Source organism: Pezoporus flaviventris, unplaced genomic scaffold, assembly GCF_033815535.1.
Source record: "Pezoporus flaviventris isolate CSIRO_AGI_PZ_B2104156 unplaced genomic scaffold, CSIRO_AGI_Pfla_v1 ptg000002l, whole genome shotgun sequence".
Classification (NCBI taxonomy): Eukaryota; Metazoa; Chordata; class Aves; order Psittaciformes; family Psittacidae; genus Pezoporus; species Pezoporus flaviventris.
In genome coordinates, this window is record NW_026892550.1 from 50,096,882 (window position 1) to 50,116,547 (window position 19,666).

The 19,666-nt window shown below is 38.8% G+C and overlaps 1 protein-coding gene across 5 annotated transcripts in view; it reads right to left on the reverse strand.

Moving 5' to 3' along the window:
• The window catches only part of MANBA (mannosidase beta), a 57,826-nt gene that overhangs the window by 20,465 nt on the left and 17,695 nt on the right, over positions 1-19,666 (reverse strand). For 3 of the 5 annotated variants that reach the window (XM_061478147.1, XM_061478132.1, XM_061478154.1), the window contains exons 3-9: positions 19,240-19,345; positions 17,151-17,321; positions 14,376-14,499; positions 11,677-11,852; positions 8,663-8,773; positions 3,420-3,571; positions 2,182-2,299 (exon numbers count right to left, since the gene is read on the reverse strand). In XM_061478147.1, the coding sequence (XP_061334131.1) occupies positions 2,182-2,299; positions 3,420-3,571; positions 8,663-8,773; positions 11,677-11,852; positions 14,376-14,499; positions 17,151-17,321; positions 19,240-19,345 (958 nt within the window). Of the gene's footprint in view, positions 1-2,181; positions 2,300-3,419; positions 3,572-8,662; positions 8,774-11,676; positions 11,853-14,375; positions 14,500-17,150; positions 17,322-19,239; positions 19,374-19,666 lie in introns of all 5 variants that reach the window. The other 2 variants (XM_061478165.1, XM_061478142.1) reach the window with 2 other exon arrangements.

The window sequence follows — 19,666 nt, forward strand, 5'->3', positions numbered from 1 at the left end:
AGTGATTTTTCTCTTCAAAGAAAGATAAAGTAGATACCACTAGAGAACAGCCAGCCTTTCAATTCAACAAGAAACTCCATTTGTACCTTGAAGGAAAAGAATTACAAAAAAGGAAAAAGGAAGAAGCCCAGTGAAATGGGTAAGATTTCTTGTTAACCTGTTTTATTTTTTAAACTGCTGTAACTTTGAGATTTCCGCTGGTCTATGGTAATGAAATGGTAATGGAAAGATCTCTTGAAGGTGCACATTAAAGCAAAGGAGACTAAGTTTTTCTGAACACTGTACTACATAAACAATAGAGACAGTCAGACTGTCCTCAACTCTTTTCAGTGCATGTTCCCTAGGAAAACTGAAGATACGGAAAAGGAAAGCAGAGGTAATAGATCCATTAGTAATTGTTCCACTCCTAGCCTCCTAGCACTGTGCAAAGAGGCAAAGCTGCTGCTGAAGAACAACTTGGAATGTTTCAGTGACTGTGTTGAGTCAAAACTCTCTATTGAAAGAAACTTTCTCTGTTTCCCCTTAGTGATCTATCACTCTTTTTCCTTAAGCACAGTTTGACTCCATGCACTTTTAAGCCTTTGCAAGACCATCAGAAGAAACAAAACCAAAAGCCTCCAGCATCACCCCCTCCAGAATAGGGTCCTGATTTTCTGCATCCACCTACTATTTTGGCTGCTAAATAAGATCTAAATCTTGTATTGAACACTGTACAGGCACAGATCTAAGTGGCCTACTTAGGTGCCTAGTGTCAAAAATGAAAGTACTAAGCGCTCAGAAGCCCTGAAAATCAGGGCACTCATTCAGATGACTAAAATAGATGTAACATTTTATTTTTTTCAGGCAAACACAACAGAAGAAGCAAGGTATCAGTTCTGCCTCCCTGCTTTTTATGTTGTAGAGTAAAACCAAACACACTTCTTTGGATTTTAATATGAGATTCAAGTTGGCCTTCACTCATCCAGTGACTATTTTATCAAAACTTATTAATATGTGCCTCCAAGCTCACATAATCAAAGGGACTCATCTATGATTATCAGCGTTTGCAGCAGGTGTTCCCCTTAGAGCTACATTTATACTCAATTATAGCTTGTCCAAAATGGCCCTTTGGATAAGGCCTTCCATGCTTGGATTCAGACCAAGTGAAATATTTTTGTGTTGACAGTTAGAACCAAGAAACCTCAAACCTCTTCAGCTATATCTATAAAGGAGAAAATACTTCTAAAAGAAATAAAATCCATTCCCACAGCAGAGAAAAGCATGACTACTTTCTCTGGTATTTTAATAACCCCAAGGTGGCTGAAAGCACAAAACTCAAATACAGCAGACTTTAAATCTTCATTGAGGTCAGATTGCAAGCCCTTTGCTCTCAATCTGGGGCATATCCTCAAACACTCAGGTTCTTCAGCAGGGCTGTTCTCACATGAGTAACCCTAAACACAGCTTACAGGGCCCCACACTCTGGTTGCTGTGAGAAAAATATCATTTGATCTCATGAATAACCCCCCTCCCATGCACTACATACTTCACAGCTACTTGACTGAGTGTTGCAAGACCCTCTTGATACCTACAGCTCACAAAAGTTCTTCTATTATGTTCATCATTACAGTGTAAAAAACAACTTCCTACACTGAATGGCATCACTACTACCAGTCCCTCAGCCATTCATCTCTCATTGTTTCCCAAGAGAGTAGGAACTGTAGAACTGGGAGAGAGGTACAGTACATAAAGATGAGAGGTCTGGTCTGAAAAAAAAAAGCTAGAAGACAGAAAGACACAGTCCTGTTGGGGAAATGTAAGAGACAGAGGGGGTGAAGACGGTGTAGAGAAAAAGAAGTGGAGATGAAAGGGAGATTCTGGGAACTACGGATGAGTGAGCAACAGATTTGTAGCTTTATAGTTACAAGAAGAAATACAATCAGGGGTTCTAATATAAAGTCTCCAGAATATCACTTCCAGTTTCACCAGACAGCGTCAGTAAATCAGGAACCATTCAAATTCAAGAGAAATCTTTAAAAAGTCAGGTTGAATCTGACTTCTCAGGTTGGTATCTACCATGACTTTTAGAAACATGTCTAGGACTTTTGTATTAGTTCTCTTATTTTGTTAATTTAGAGTGGAGTTTTATTTTACAAGTTCTTGTCAGTTTTTAAATAAGTGTTCTGCGCATATTGTTTTTACCATTATTCCTATTTCATCACAAATATTGTAAAATTCATCTTGTTCATATACACCTCCTCCCCATACTCGAAGTGCATTCATGTTAGCATCTGCTGCAGACTTCAAGAGTAGCCGTAATCTGTCAAACACAAAAAAAAACAAAATTTCTACAAGTTTTGTGAAACAGTATCATTTAGGAGTTTCTAAGATTATACACACACACAACCATAACAATCCCTCCTCCCAAAGCAACAAGAAAACCCAACCCCAAACATTCATCATTAGGAGACTATCTAACACTTATATCTTTGATAGAAACCAGACTATTTTGATCCCTTCTAAGCCTGCATATCTGAACAGAGCTCTCAAAAAGTAATGCTTTGTGCAGAAAAAGTTACTTGGTCCTGTTAACACGAAATAGATAGAGTGACGCATGCAAGTGCTTTTACAGAAGCACTGGCAGGACCAGATTTGGAAATACTATATTCTGTTAATCAGGTGGTTCTTTTCTCCTTAGATATTCCTTGCTTTAAATATCAATCACTTGAATTCAAATTCTCTTAAACACATTCAGAAATCTATATTCCCAAGTTCTACAATGCTATGCATAGCAAAAAGGGGGAAGTGAGAGGGGGAGGAGAAGGACTGAGACACTGAATATCATTTTAAGAGATTCAGGCTCCATTTTTTTTTTTAAACATGCTGGTAGCCTCTGAATTGCATGTGAATGCACACTGGAGCATGCCCTGTTGTCCTGGCTCCTCAACTACCTGCAGTAAAACCTAGTCAAAGTACAGCACAGCCCTCATCCCACCTGTAACTCTAGGGTGCTGTGTCACTGAAATCCAAGAAGCCTGGACCAAAGGGGGAAAAAAAGTGAGTTACACAGTTATGTCTCCCTGCATGAGATGGATTAGGACATGGCTGAAGTGCACTTCTCTGAGTAGCAATGAACATGTTGTAGGCAAGGGGATCAGACAGCCTGAGGATCATCCCTAAAAATACCTGAAAGGCCAGTAACCTGTGGACAGCAACCAACCACCTTCCTATCAGTTATTGCACTTATATGCCTTGAACATCACTCAAATCTATTAATGTTAACTAAGCCTCAATTCTGAGGCCTCCGATCCACAAGAATTAGTGTTCTACCTTGAAATGAGTTTCACCTGCTAATGCCACACTTCAATAGAGGGCAGAAGGAGAACCAGGAGGAAGAAAACATGATGCTTTCTCCTTAGAGAACGTAAAATGTGACTTACGTGTCATAGGTCACTCTGTCCTGGAAAGAATCTGCTGGAATCCAGTTCGAGCCCTTAATGAAAATGGGTCGATCATTGATTCTGAAGTAGAAACTCAGACCTGGTGAGCCATGAATAGGCTCCTGAACAAGTTCTACTGTTCGAAAATAGGCCTGTGAAGACATGAAACTTAGATTTAAAGTGGACAAAAATAAATGAAAACAAAATAAAGAAAACCATTACAAAAGGGATTCAACTAAACACTAACAGCTTAGAATATGACAAGGAGTCAAAAGATATGGTCACATCTCTAAATTCCACCTTAATGAAAACACAGAGGGCTAAAAAGCATGCTTCTCATAAACCTCTTCACTTTTTAAAGTTACTATCATATTGAGAGAGAAAGTATGTACAAATGACTGTGCATGTGCATGGACTTATATATGTAAGAGACAGGTGTGTGCTTACTTGCTCCAGAACTCAGTCAAAAGTCTAGATGAGGACCAGTGAGAGAAACACAGCGGTTGCATTAGATCAGACACATAATTTGATCTGCAATTGTCTCCTTAAAGAAGGAGACTGCAGCAGCTCAACTGTAGGTCTTGTTCATGAATGCCTAGCTTCAGGTTCGTCCAGTAAAATCAAAATCTTCTTTTGCTACCCTGAAATGGTACCTTTTTAATGGGCATAGCAATTATAGAGAAAAAGATCCGTGTGCAAACAGAAATGCTGGTTTGGAAGTGAAGGGCCCTCTGGCCATCACAGCTGTGTTTGCACAGCATGATCAGTGGTAAGGTTTCAGCTAAATACCAACTAACCCTGTGTAAGGTATTAAAGGTCATTCCAGATAAAAGCACATCTCAAACAGAAGCCAAACTTTTACAGCTGCTCTTTCAGCTTCATATCAGCATTGTGTACTGCAGAGACTGAAATAAGAAAACATTCCTCCTTCCTGCTGCAGGTGGAAGAAAAGTTCTCAAGAAATCATTCTGGACATTTTTGAGGAGTGTCAGTCAAAGCAACAATGCTGTTCTGAGGGATATCCTGATTGCACTGACATAAACACAGTCAGTTCTACAGAAGTTAGTTGAGTGCAGTAATGCTTTGCACTGACCCCATATTTGTAGGGGTGTCTTCTCCTCCTGCAATGGGGCAGATATGGAACAACTGCCATGTTAGGCACCTGCACAGCTGCAAAAGTATTACAGAAAACTTCTTTCAGGGAGAATCCAGACTTCATTTTCTCCTGCATTCTTGTACCAGTTCAATTTATCTATGCCAGAGAGAAAAAACTTTTTCTTTCTGGTACCTGTTGCTCATAGTCATAGGGAGATAATTAGGAAAATAAATAAAGTGAAGGAACACTAATAGCAAATTTCAGCCACCTCGCACCAAGCAACAAATTTGGGTCAGGAGGGCAGGAACCTCTTTGTTTCTAGACTACGCTTAAGATAGCAACCAGTCCTTCCTCAGAGGACTGTATTTGCTATACCTTTTCAAAAGGTCAGCTTGTACAGTACAGCCTGTTCTTTCTGCCATGAGCTACAGTTGAGACATCTGTCAGTAAACGAGGCTAAAATTAACCTAGTTAAGTGCAAGTGATATACCTGTCCTTTAGATAAAATGTAATTCTTTACTTCACACACTAGACAAAGCTGAAGTTCAAATAAGAAATTATTAATCCCACTGTGGGATTGTGTTTTTTAAACTCCTGGTTAATGAAAAATCATACAGAAAATTATTTCTAGTGGCAGAGAAGACAAGAAAATTACTGGATTTTCTGCTTCCTTTTTGGTGCTTAGTCAGCTGGACAATTATTAAGTATTATTAACACCTGGACAGAGACAATGCACATGACAAATCAGATGTATGAGCAGAGGCTGCAGATCACTGACCTCAAACTAAACTCCTCTGCATCATGGCAATGACCAAAAATAGAAACTGAATGAATAAATAGATGGGACTTGCCCCAAGTCCTGCAGCATTTTACAATGCTGCCCCTGGGTGACAGTGGATTAGTTGCAAGTGGGCCTCATTATCCATACTAATAAAGAAATTCCCAGATACAGAGAAACTACAGTCTCCAGCATAGCTCTTTTTTGTGGAACAAAATGGAATGTGCTATATAGTTGGGGCTCTCAAAATATTTGGGAGGTCCTGTCAATGGATGTCATCAAGCAGGTTTGGACTGTCTCAGAGTGCATTTGTAATGGAGTAATATTTGTATTTTTTACTGTATTGTAATTTGTAATATTACTAGCAGAAGTAATGTGATCTTGTTTTATTCAAGCTCAGGTGGAGCTCATGTAAGTGGCCAAATCCAAGGCAATCTGAGACTGAAACACCTACCCAGAACCACCCTGGTCCTGGGTGAGCAGGAAAAGCTCCTCAGCCCCATTTCACATTCCCAGGCCCTCAGCATTCAGTGCTTTTGCGTTCCCACTCCATTACTCTGCAGGGACCCATCCAGTAACAGAGCACCTCTTCCTGTTCCTACAGCAGCTTCCTTCTACCTTGTGAGGTGAAAGAAGGGCAAGGGGAGACAACTAGCATCTGGCATGCTTGGTTACATGCCTTTCTGGCTACTGAAACCTTGGCCAACATGAAATCTGTCAGATAGACCTTTCTGCCTGAGGACTGAACACTTCTCCGAATCTTGGAGCACACAGAAGAGCCTCTCTACCCACCACAGACCAATCAGCCAGTTCTGTGCACTATTAAGAAACAGATACCTCTTTTTAAGTTACACACAAAGGCTTTATACCTAGCTAAATGACCTGTGGATCACATCTGACGTTCCTGGATTTAGCAGCAGGAAAAGTGATAGGGATGAAGATGCCTAGAGCTGAAATAAGATCACAGAACACCCCAATGACCTAACAAATCAGCACGCAGCATGAAAGTAGTATGAAAACTACAAAGCCAAAAGGAAAGACTTCTCAAACTCATGCTAAAAGGCTTGGGGGGAAAAGAAGGTATAGAGAGAAAGAGGAAAGACGGCTAGAGGTTAAGACCTTCCAAGTACTAAAATAGCCTCATGAAATAAAAATACCCGCTGACTACAGCGTTGAAGAAATAAACACAGAAAGATGAGGAAAGATAACTGAAAAGCAAAAAAAATGCCTCATAAAGCAAAGAAAAAGGTAATAAATTCCTTGATGTAGGCACGGCAAGAAGAAAAGCAATTTATCAATAGCAAACAGGGCTGGACAGACCCTCCCTCGAGAAAATTTCATTCTGAGATAATTTCTGGCTTTTTGTTTCACATTACCCTGAGAAACAAACTCTAAACCAAAGTATTCAAATAGGAAAACAAAACAAAATCAAAACCAACCCTGTCCTGGATGCTGGTTTTATTCTGGTTCATTTCTCTGCTACTCTCAGTGAGTAGGTACTTCCCTCAGCCAAAGGGGTTCCCAGCACAGCTGGCTAGAGCTCTATAGAGCTCCCACAACTACATACTGGGAGACTACCCAGAAATTTTCCCAAAGGATTAGTTAATGTTTTGGAGACTACTCTTAATATGTCAGTAACCAGAAAGTAGTTCAAGCTAAGGGTAGCTAAATCTGACATAAACCCAAACTGTATTTTCACATACATAGTTCTTGCCCTTGAGTTTTTGCCTATCCAAAGTTAGGTAGATACTGAGATAGAGACAAACAACCTGTTAAATATCTCATCCCTACTTTTTTCTTTTTAAAAGGAGGGGTGGGGAATGTATTACCCCTGAATACAGTACTAGGTGAACAACAGAACTGACAACAGAACAATAGCTTCAAAAACATTTATCCATTATTTTACTTCCTGAGCTACTCAAAGTTCTTATTAAGCCATGTGAATGCTGCTATTCAGCCCTGCTGATATAAGAGGAAATTGTACCAGAACATGAAAAAACTGCCTTTTTCTACTCCCCACCCCAGGTCAGAGCAGGGAGCAGTGGTGGTAGAGGCATGCATGTCTGTCAGAAACCAAGACAGAGCTTCACAGAACATATAAAGGAAGACTAGACTTTACACTATGAATCTATAAAAACTTCACACGATGCTTAATTTACAGTGCCCACTATGTGGTACATTTGCTTTTTTTTAATCCTCTTTCTCCTTAAGGAAAAACACAGAAGCTTGTGAATAAATTTTATAGATCATGAAGTCCCTATGATCGTATAGCACACGGCTCTATGGAATATCATGATGCAACTACCCAAGTGGAATCAATGAGTTTACCTATCATTATGCAATTTTCACACAGTAATAACAGAATTTTACTTTTTACAGGCTTTATAACTATATTTCCTACAACCAGTTTTTCCAAGCATAATATGCAATGTTTATTTGGGTTTTATAATTTTTTCAAAAGGAAATTGCTAATAAAAACAAAGAATTATTATTATGACTTCATAATCAAACTAAGGGCTAGCCGTATAAACACCAGAACCTCCAGAAGCTACTGCTTTTCATAAGATTTTTCACATGAACAAATGTTATAACAAACAGTAGTTTAGATGCTTGGTGAACAGTAGCAATATACACAACAGAACTACCTAATAAATGTGGAAACTTGGTTGTTCACACATGCTGATGGCATAAGTAGCCTAGTCTAATTTGTATGGTGGGGTTTTCTTTCATTGGACAATTGAGAATTACCTCTTTTAGATACTTAGTAAAAAGAATTGGATAATTATACAGCCAGTGTGTTGCAGGAACCCTCTTGCAAATATCCCTCAATGTTACTTTCATGGTCATATTTAAGATGCTACCTCTTCTTAAACCTGAAGCACACCTATCACATTCTAACAAATTAAAGTATGTTAGCTTTTTAGTAATGAGTTTATCCCAGAGGCTTATTTTTTTAAATTGAATTAACAAAAAAAAACCCTCAGTAATAAACCTTTACATATTCTATAGACATCTAAAAAGGTTTTTCAGTGTACAATACAAAACCATCAGCACAATATATAAAGTTTAAAAGATTTTTGTTGTAGATAGAAAACTTAAGCAGTAAACATGTTTTCCTTTCTGAGGTTTCCAACTAACTAAGCCATCTTCCAGTCTGAAGGCAAGGAAAGGCATCTATATAAGCTAAAGCTACCATAAAACACATAAACATACGTTGTGATATTAAAACCCCTCTTGTTTCTCATTAGCATTTTCACACACATATTACAATCCAGCAAAATATTCAAGAGCTCTAGATACCTGCCATGCAGAGCAGATGTCCTAACACTAGCAGCGCAGTGCCAGCTGTAATCAAACTGAAGGGCTCACCTTTGAAAATTTCTCAATCTGATATCCTGCCTCCATGATGAAAGTTGTTGTCATGTTGTATCCAGTTTGCTTTCCATGTCCATTTGGCCACCAAGCCTCCACTGCAAAACTCTTGAACATACAAGACAGAAAATCAGAGCAACGTGTATAAAAAGAAGCAGAAAATACACCAGGGGCTCAGATATCTTTGACTGAATAACCACGGCTCTAATGAGTTTTCTGTGCCTCAGCAGAGCCATGGTAACTATGATCTCTCCAGCTGCAGCTCTGAGGTGAAAATTATTTAAAGCGGTATCTGTGTCAGGAGCAGTTACTGTTCACTAGCCTCTGTATCATACCCCTCCTCTCATTGAGGAGCCCCTTTTATCTTTTCAACACTCAGTATACTGAGGTGACACTTTTCAGTTGTGACTTTGCTAATGTGTGACCATGCTGACTGCTTATATCAAGCTTTTAAGACAAATTTCATTATATTCAGTGTTTTCATTTTTTTCTCTATGCTTCCTAATCACATCATTAGTACTCAATAATTTTTACAAACATAAAAAAACCCTACCTCTAGGATGACAGAGTAATATTTATAACTTCATCCCAGCCCCCTAGTTCAGCTGCTCAGTCCTATTGCCAACATTTGCCAGCTGAATGCGCAACCCAAAAATTGTGGAAAGAAAGCAATAATGCATGCAACCAAACAATGGAGGGATCAGCACTGAATAGAGCTATGTAAGGAGTGCCTCAATCTTTTCAAATAAAATGAGGCCACAGAGCCACAATATGTTTCGCTGTAGCCATACTTGGACACAGTCATGACTGTATCTACTAACATTTCAGCTTCCCCTGTGCAGAATTATCATAACTACTTGTACAAAAATACTAATCTTGGGGTTGCATGGATACAAATGGAAGCACAAAATCAGCGTGTGCCTCGACATCAAGGGAGGGTTTGCAGCTGCCTGGCACGGCTGGAGTGTCTCATTGGCCACTAATGATGTCATCCCCAAGCTCACCATTAGCTTATAAGCAAAACACTGCCATGTTGACAACACAGCACTTTGCATGGCAACTGCAGGAAGACTGCTACACATTGTGGGTGATACACACCACTCAAACACCTACTGATTTCACAACATAATCTGCAACAAGATTGCAACTAGAATAAGGAATAAATTTCTAGTGAGATCTCATTATTTAATAAGCACCATACAAGTCAGTTGTACAGAGTAAGGGCTCTGTTAGGCTATCTCTCTCATCATGAGAACACACTGCAGAGCTTCTCGCAAAATCAGCTGATGTGAATTCATGCAGCAAAGCCTTTTGTGTAGAAAGAATAAAAAACCACTGTTGCCTCTGCTCTGAAGGAAGTACTTCCTCACAAACTTGCAGTCACACTCCACTGATTTCTTCTGAGGTTGAGGATGGAACAAATAAATAAACCAAAATATTTTTTGAAGTTTCACATTGCAGTACCTGCTTAATGTAACCCCTGAAAAGGCTAAACAGAGACTAATGATTGTTTTAAATGAAACTGGGTATTTGTAATTTCTCATGCAACTTGCATATCAGATGACAAGAGTAACAACAATCATGTTTGTATGTTTTCATGCTTTCATGTCAAAATAAAGCACATAAGTATGCAAGTCACTAAATGTTCATACTAAAACATAAATACTCTGCTTGTCTTGAACACATGCTTTTTCTCCACTCAAACAACTGATAAGAGAACTTGAGAACACATGCATAATGCATTCAAACTGCGGAAACAAATGCAGAGATCCACATCAATGGAGAAAATCAGTAGAGTCAATAAAATATACAAAGGTTTGAGGACAGACCCTCAGTTTTTAACAGCCAGAATTGTCAGAAGCCCCAAATTTCTGCTCACAGCACATCGTTCACCCACAAATCTAACTGTGCCATGTAGCAGTGAAGCAGATGGCAACTCTCATTATGCTGCTGGCTCCAGCATCAATTGTGGCTGCTGCCACTGCACCTGCCAGGGCTCCCACCCTGCCCAATGGCCTGGGTCTGCTGCTGTCAGGTTCAGTTCTGCAGTCAGCTCTGCTAGGGCCCTGCTCTCTGAGCAAGAAGCCAAGAAAAATTTATACTTCTTTTTGCCACACTGGGATCACTGCCTAACTCAGGACAGCTACCTATTTGTCAGCTAGAACAGACATGCTGATTTTCTTCATGTCTCAAGCCTATACATCTTTTCTTAATCATATCTAATAGAATTCAAGTTTCAAAAAAAACAAACCCAAACCCACAAACAAAACAAATTCTATAGAAGTTAAATCATGTTGGTCTGCCATAAGATAGTTTCTCAACACTGTCTGAAAGCAAGCAGATCAATTCTTTCCTCTTTCATCACTAGGGTGTATGCCAAATTAATTTTTTCAATTGAGTTCTCTCCTCATTAGAGAATCCTTTATTGCTCTAAAGTTCCTCCTCAGTTTTGTCCACTCAAGAGACTACACTTCAATGTAAAGAAGTACTGCTCCACAAGATTTCCACCACCCTTACTGCTAGACAAGTTCTTCATAGGCCTCTTTCATTTTATTTACCTGAAAGAGTATCTACTAAGAGGTTTGAGGAATGTTTCCTCTTGAGAACCATAAGTATCATAGTATATTCTACTCCGAATGAGCCCAGTAAACAATAGCATGGGAGACAAGATACCTGCTGCCAGTTAAGAAAAGTGACACAGAGTATCCAAAGGTAATCTACCTGAACAGCTCATTTAACAGCAGCTGGTGATGATGTGGTCTTTTTGTTTTGCAGTAAGGAAAAGGTTTCATCATCTTTTTGACACTGAGCTGTATAGCCTACAAACACCAATTTTTAGAGAGGAAAAAAACTGTTCTTCTATCCTGTAAGGGATAAACAGACCTGTTTTTAATGTCAGGAACACAGTAAGGAAGCAGAGGGAGGCCTGACTGGCATGGAGACAGAAAGATACATTGGAAACCAGGGGAAACTTTATGCAGTTGGCTAGCCTTCTACATACACCTCCTTACCTTGTTGATGTTTACAAGCAGCACAATGCTGCCTTCTCCAGGTTGAAGCGTCACATTGAATGTTTGCTGTGTTTGCAATTCGGGAATGTTCACAATTACAAGACCCACAACTGGCTTGGAGCTGACTACATCAAAAATAGCCTCGATTTCAAGACGCCACTTCTGAGTACTCTTTACTAAGTGATGGGGGAGAAAAAAATGGAAATTTAGGAATTGTGCCTATATTCCTACCAGTTAAGATGATCTCTCATCAAAGAAACAATTCAAACACCTCAGATTAAATTTGATAATTTTCAGGCTGTGTTTGAGCCAGACCTACAAGGTTAATATTTTTGTTTAGTGCATTTGATATCTGTGTTTACATTTGCCAACTCAGAAGAGAACTACACACTATGATTTACGTTTCATAACTCTCTCTTTTCATTTGAAAGCCACACAGGGGCTTTTTCAGAGTTTTGTACAAGTCAGAGATGATGATACCAGTCACTTCAACAGGAAGGAGTTTTTTCCCACCAGTTCCCATAGACATTACATTTGCTTTCAGTCAGCACTCATACGAACATGGTACTCTTTGGGAAAGATTGTAATCACAAGGCAGTACAATCACTTTTGTCGATGAAACAAAAACAGTATTAACAGAAAGTGAGCTGAATTCATCCCAGAGTCACTACACAAAATGAATGAAGTTATGCTGGGGATAAATTGGGCCCACTGTGTCTAGACCTGATGGGCTATATCTTTATGTCCCTTTTGCCACTGGAGTGTGGTAGAGGAAACAAGTTAATGACTTCCCCAAGAGCTCTCGACAGTTACCTTAGACTGTCGTCTCCTTTACAGAACATACTGAATAAGGCAAGCCAGGGTCAAGGGTACTCAAGATTAATGCGTAAATTTCCCATTAAATTCAGCAATTAAATTGCCTATCTATGTACATAGCTTGGCTACTCCCATACTTCAAATATTACAGATTAACATCTAAACAAAAGTAAATCAAACAGAAAACAAGGAAAACTAGAACTAAGACACATTTTGTATTAATCACTTACTTTCTCTTTTCATGTATATATTCTAGCTCTCCTTCTTATAGAATCACAGAATCAACTAGATTGAAAAAGACCTTTAAGATCAGGTCCAACCATTACCCCAGCACTGCCAAGGCCACCATTAAACCATGTCACTGAGGGCCTCGTCATCTAGGAGAGAAAGAGAGCTCCCTCCAAAAGCAAAGAATCACATTCAGCTCTGGTGCGATTTTCACTGTTCATAGAATGAATAGCAGTGAACGTGTTCCCAAGTTTATATTCCATCCAGCATTACCCAGGGAAGACCAATTTTCTGAAATGTTGAAGGGGTTAAAAAAGAAACACCCACCCCACAAGGGTCAGCCATTACAGTGGGTTTTCCCTCTCTTCCAAGTGCAGATAGAAATTTCCATCCCACTCCTAACTACATGAACTGCAGGGTCCAGGCAGAGAAATCATGAACAATTAATCTTTTATAGACTCGTTGGTCAAAGGGCTATGACACCAAATCTGATGAGCGATATAACTGCATAGGCAGCTTAAATTCAAGTTATTTAATTATTCTTTACTTTTCAAATGTTATTATATTTGAATACTAATAAGGTCTGGCTCTGGTTCCAAACCACTCTCTCTCTGCTGAATGAAAGAGTTTTGCTCTCTCTACTTACTCAGAGAGTAAGATTTTACCTACCAGAAGGTGGAGTTGTGGGAATGTGGGAGGGACCAGAAAAGATTTTTTACTGTAACTAAATTTTAGGGAGCACACAGAGTATGTGCTGGGGCTTTCCATGGAAATTCCAGTCACGTTAATTCTAGCTAAGACCTGCAGCTATTTCAGGAAGCTTTTAAAGTAGCCAGGGAGTGACGTCTTCATCTTTTATTCATACACAACAACTCAGTTCCCAAGGGCTGAAATTCAACACACTGCAGAAGACTCATGTGCTAGCCTTTACTCCACTGACGACTGGGCTCAACAGGCAGTGAAAGAAAGCATGTGGGTGGTCTGCAATGGGGCATAATACTGCTTACAAAAAGTTTCAACAGAAAATTAACTACTTTTACTCAGCAGCAATAATCTCCAGGATAAAGGAGGTGAAAATCAAAGACCACGCACATCAAGGGAGGAAACCGGTTTGGTAAGTTAGGTAGCAGGAACACAGGAGACTATCCTCTCAAATTGCAGCCTTAACAAATTATCCTTGTATAGCACGACTGCATTTCTCTCTCAGACTTCATGTTGTGTCCTGAAAACTCCATGCTCTTGAAACTCTGTTCACTGTGTATTTGCTTCCCAGCACAAAGCCAGATTCCCATAGCAGCTTTGTCTTTGTTTTAGATGTGAGACGTATTTATTGGGAGTTTTGGTGAAAAATCATGCCAAAAAAAATTATTTACAAAACAGGAGAACAGGGGCTAGCCTCACCTATACTACATATATTTCTGTCGCAGGGATCCTTAAACACAAAAAGATTCTGAATTCTAACATTTTTAATCACTATTGTTTGTATTGAAGTACTGTGTCAGGTCCTAAAAGGGTATGCCATGGGAAGAACTGCATGCAAAGTCATGATAAAACTATAGAATCTTCCCAAACTGCAGTTAATTGAGCTTAACAATAAAGTGGTTCCAATTCCATAGGTGAAACAACAATAAAAAGTAGTAACAAAGTAGACTTACCAAAGAAAGAAGTCAAAGAAAAGTAAATCAGGTGATAATGGTTATAAGCTTCAACCCTAACATCTTTCCAGATTCCTTGAGTGGGAAAAGAAGGGCCCCAGTCCCAACTAAATGAACACTGCTCCTGAAATACAGAATGATAATGTTACGATTACCTATTTTTCACCCAGACATCGATGCTGTGCCAGCAACAAAAATTATTTGCCATCTAGAAAGAAAATACTGCTATGCACTGAAAGAATTTTTCCAATTTCCACAAGCCCAGGAAAGCCTGCAGTATTTTTTTAGTTCTTGACCAAAACTCTGCTGCTACTACCTATATTAACCTTAAAATTTTGCATTAAACATCCATGTATAGTGAAATTTTGTATTACTGAGATAACAAAATACCGCCTAGCCCGCCACTTACAAAAAAACCCCAAAACAGTAAAAATCAAAAAATAAACAACAAACCCCAGGTTACTCTCAATTCAGTTCTGAACTACCTTAATTTGTAATGCCAGTATTTAATCGTACACATAAAAGACAAAGTAAGCAGAAAACTGATGATTATAAATGTTAAAGTATTCTAATAGAACAATATTAAATTAAAAATTGTGGGTATATGTGAAATACTTTATTTCCTATTTTTAGTTGTAACACTGCAGATTAGTTCAAGGAAAGAAATGCGTATGTCTGGCGCGTTTGTGTAGTTCAGTCATGTTCACTGTTTCTCCCCTTTTTATGGTTCTTTTATACAAAAACAAAGGGAATAAAAAAATGGTTGAGAAATAGCTTAGTTCTGGTTCTAACATCAGAATGTCAGAATTATAAAATGCTGCTCAGGCACAGAAGTATCTACACTGCTTTCCATTGAGCTGTTTTCAAACCTGGTCAGACTTCTAGTTAACAAATCCCTTGAAGTCATCTATTCAGCTGCCCTCTGAGCTTCACACAGCCCCAGCCCCCAAAGCAGATACTACAGATTTCCTTAAAGTCTTGTACAGTGACCTACAGTTCTAAATTTAGAGACTAATAACTTACAGCCAAGGCAAACTAATTTTGGCAAACCACATTGCACAAGTCTGGCCTATCCCTTGCATTGCTGAAGCCAGCCTGCCTGCCTATCAAGTTGCAAAAGAGCCTTCCAGGAAGCAAGCACTGTACCTATTTCAAGTGCAAAAACAGGGACAACACACTCTTAGAAAACAAGTCAGATTGAAAGTCATTTTCCCTTTATAAAAAATAAACAAATGAATAACCAACAGGTTGTCAGGTTTCACTAATAATATTGCAGAGACTGCTATCAGAAATAGTAGCTGAAGGAATGATATGCTTGTATCATTGAAGTACATTACCAGTGAAAGGCTTGAGTTTTGCCACAAATTCCTATTAAGATTTAGATACACTGACTGCGCTTAATACTGGACCTCAAACATGTGAATAGCTCTCCATTACTTCAAGATGGAAAGCAGCCAGCTTACTTTAGCAATGTCCTAGTATGTTTGATTACTTTTAAAATGTGACATCACTGCTGTTGTTGCCATATACTTGGCATTATGTTCCAGAAACATAAAAACGTTTCTGGAAATGTCTGGAGCGGCTTCCAAGTACAGCCAAACAACTCCTTTGAGGAAAAGTGCTAGGATACTTTCTTACAAATTTAAAAGTATAGTTCAGTAAAGCATAAAATCATTCCTGGCCATTTTTGCTCTATAAATAAGACTACAGCTATTTAAGTGCCTTCTTCCTTCCAAGCTCCTCCCTGCACTGATTTCTAAGAAACACAATGGACTCAGAAGAATTAGTCAACTTTTTAATACACAGTAAAAATAAAAGCAGCAGCAAGAAGTAATAAAGACAACCTCTTAATCCTGAAGGATTTTCCCAGGACAATATGGTGTCCCTCTTCCCATTACCAAATTTTAAAGGAAGTTGCATCTGGGTTTAGATTAACAGGACTCTAGCAATTTTTCTGAGGAGGCTTTAAAAGGACTTAATTTAAAAAGATCAAAAATAATTAACAAAAAAGGCATTTAGTGGAAGCAAACATGCAAAAACACCCAAGAAGAGAAATCCCAAAATAAGATCACCAAGCTATTGTCTCTAGCTGCTGTGAAGCTATCAGAAATACATGAGATCCTACTCAGGTGATAGTTTGCTGTTATTAAGTTTAAACAGGAATGAAGCAAGGTCTTAAATCAGAGTTTCTAAGCTTACATATTACATTGTTGTTTTCACTGAAAATGTCCTTGGAAGTTACATTTCTCAACACTGTTTTCATCTTATTATGAGAACAAGTCTTCTGTTAGGTAACACTTCTTGTGACATGCCAGAGCTGACCAGTATAAATAGCACAGTACATGAGCAATAGCAAACACAAAGCTGCTTGGCTGAGATTTTTACAGCCTTGCCAATATACACTGGTATATGTAACAGTGAATCCTATTGTCAGCATACATTGCTAAACCTACCCAGTGGATCAAAATGTAATGATTACACATTTCCCAGGGCTATCCTGCTCCCTTAGGAGCAAGTCTCCTTTCTGACTCCTTGACAAAAACAGCCTTTTAAACATTCTTATCATCCAGATATGAAGCCTGGCCTTCTTATGTCTCTTGTATTATCGTCATGCTAGATTACAGGTTTCTAGGGGACAAGAGAAGGAAGCTGCAATAAAAAATATCTCCTACCTATAAAATGACATTGCAGGTTTCAGAATACATCTGTAATGACAGCACGTGGCACATTCCTCTTTCCAAGCCTGAAGCCAGAGACAAACAATTCTGCCCCTACCTTTCTGATGAAATTAGCGTGGCACTCTCCTTTCTGCACAGGTGGAGGGCACGCCGGGGGGATGCTGTATCCTTTGTGACATCTATTCTGCTCTGCTGCATAGGAAATGGCTGATAAGAAACAGACTTCAATAAAATTGACCTCCTTGATCACACTGGTAATATCAAAGCTCTAGGTCAAGAAAACAGAATAAAATCATTGCAGTGCTGACATTTGTTTGTAAGATTTATAATCACTGTTACAATGGGATTTTAATACCATATATATATTATTCGATGGCATTTGAAATACAGTCTCAAAAGGCTCTGGTTTTGAAGGAAAATAAAAGCTACTTCTTAAGCTGAAAAAAGAAAACACACAGTAACATTCTGGATACAAGATGTTTCTGGGCAAACCACTTTCCCCATTCTGAGCCTTCATTGCAGGCTGCAGCACTCTCCTTGCACACAGAAGTGCCTGAAGGATAAGGACAGCAAGAGAATCTTTACCCTCCCTTCCTCACTCAGAACTCATCTGCATCTTTAGAAAGACACCTTGTTCAAACTCAGAAAGCCGGTCTATACAGGAGTCCTTCCAACTCACACAGTGCTGGTAGCTTACCTACCACAAAGCACTGAGCTGCCTTTTGCTTGAATGCTGCAAAGCTGTATTTCGTGCCACCTGCACTCTCACCCCAAAAAATATGTACAGATTCACCTTCTATGCCAGCATCAAATGAAGCATCTGGGGGCTTTCTCACTGGTCACAAAATCCCCTTCTGTGTGACTGGATAGAAGGATAAACATTTACTTTCATAACTACCCTGCGCTATCAAGATAATATGGCTTGAACAGCTAATACGCATTTCTTCTTCACAGCATTCACTTGTGACAAACCAAGTCTTGGAGATTTTTTCCAACTTGTAAGCAGCCCAGCTAGCATCACTGTGGCATATAGCAGAAAATTACAAAGCAAAGAGCATCCCCCATATAGGGCCTTCACAGAATCCTTCCTGAAGATGTTGTTGACATGTGGAACAGGTGGACAAAGCAAAAGTCTGGGTCACAGTAATCTTAGACTGAATCTAATACAGTAGACTCTGGTTTTACAGGGAAGGCCATTTCATGAACTGTTATAATCTGAGACTGAATGAAGTTGCAGAAATAAGGGCAACGTAATATCCCTTCCCAATTCTACAGAGCCTGCTACTGGCAATCTCTCCAAATACTGAGTAATTGCAATTTCATAAAAGCTCTATGAAATTTCTTATTTTCCTGATGGTAAAACTTAGCACAGAGAAACTAAATTATCTGGTCAAGGTACACACACCCAAGTGACAGAATCTAGCTCTCATGTCTTAGGCCAGTACCTCTGCAATAAAACCTGCCAGAATGGTAAATGCTGAGATATGAAGACACCAGATGGCCTTTATAATTCAGTTACTCCACTAATATTATTTCAGTATTCCATTAACATTCTTCCTTTAACTTTTCCTTTTTGATCCTTTTAAAAGCAAGGATTGTCCCTTACGCTAGTACCTAGAATAATTTTGTATTTTAAAGCTATAAAATTAATTTGTATTAGTTTGGTTTTGCCACAGAATGAGTACTCCCATGCTTACATAAGCTAAGCTCAAAAATGCAAAGCAATGTTATCAAAAGCTCAATATTAGAAAATCAAACCCCGTATACAAAAAATGGCATGGAAACACAAAGGCTTTACAACACGTGCATTTTCATTTCAGTATTTACATGCAAACCACTCTAATACCAATTAGCAGATTTACAGCTAATATAACAGATTTAAGCTCATGTTTTCTTGGAGTTGTGACAAGAAGCAAGACATATTATTAGCTGAACTAATCCTCCTACATGGGGCCACTCATTTAGAACAAGGCACATTCACTTCTACATCTGACCTTGTTACTACTGGAGAGGTAACTATACTTCTTTTTCTAACTGTTATCAGATTACACATGCAGTCCTCAGGTCAACAGGTTCTGTGTCTAAACACCTATTTTTATGTGTGCTTGAATGCACTGAAAGTCCTCAGCACAAAAAGGCTTTAAAGAAAAAACAGAACTACCTTCAGAAAAAAACACATTACTCACGTATCTGTTGAACATATTGTCTGTTCTCCCAAGAGTGACATTATTAATCAGGATCTGTGCTACTGTATCCACTCCCTCAAAAACCAAATTCACATTCTGCCACTTTCTACAGAAGATAACAAATGCATAAAAACCTGTTAGAATACATAGAGTTAACAACACACAGGAGAGAGAAAATACAAAAATGCACATCACCATTATCTTTCTCAGCAGTTGCCTCCACTACCTCCAAAAACATTTGACTTAGTGTGGCTATATTATTTCTTTACATAGTCAAATTAAGATGACAGCTGAAATGGCTGAAGTCTGCACTACAGCGTGTTCACATACCCACCAGATCAGATGGGCTAGCTTCCAATTAGCCCAAGTATTATCCTTCCTCAGTTGGTAATTCATAAATAACTTTTAACAATTGAAAAGAAAAAGC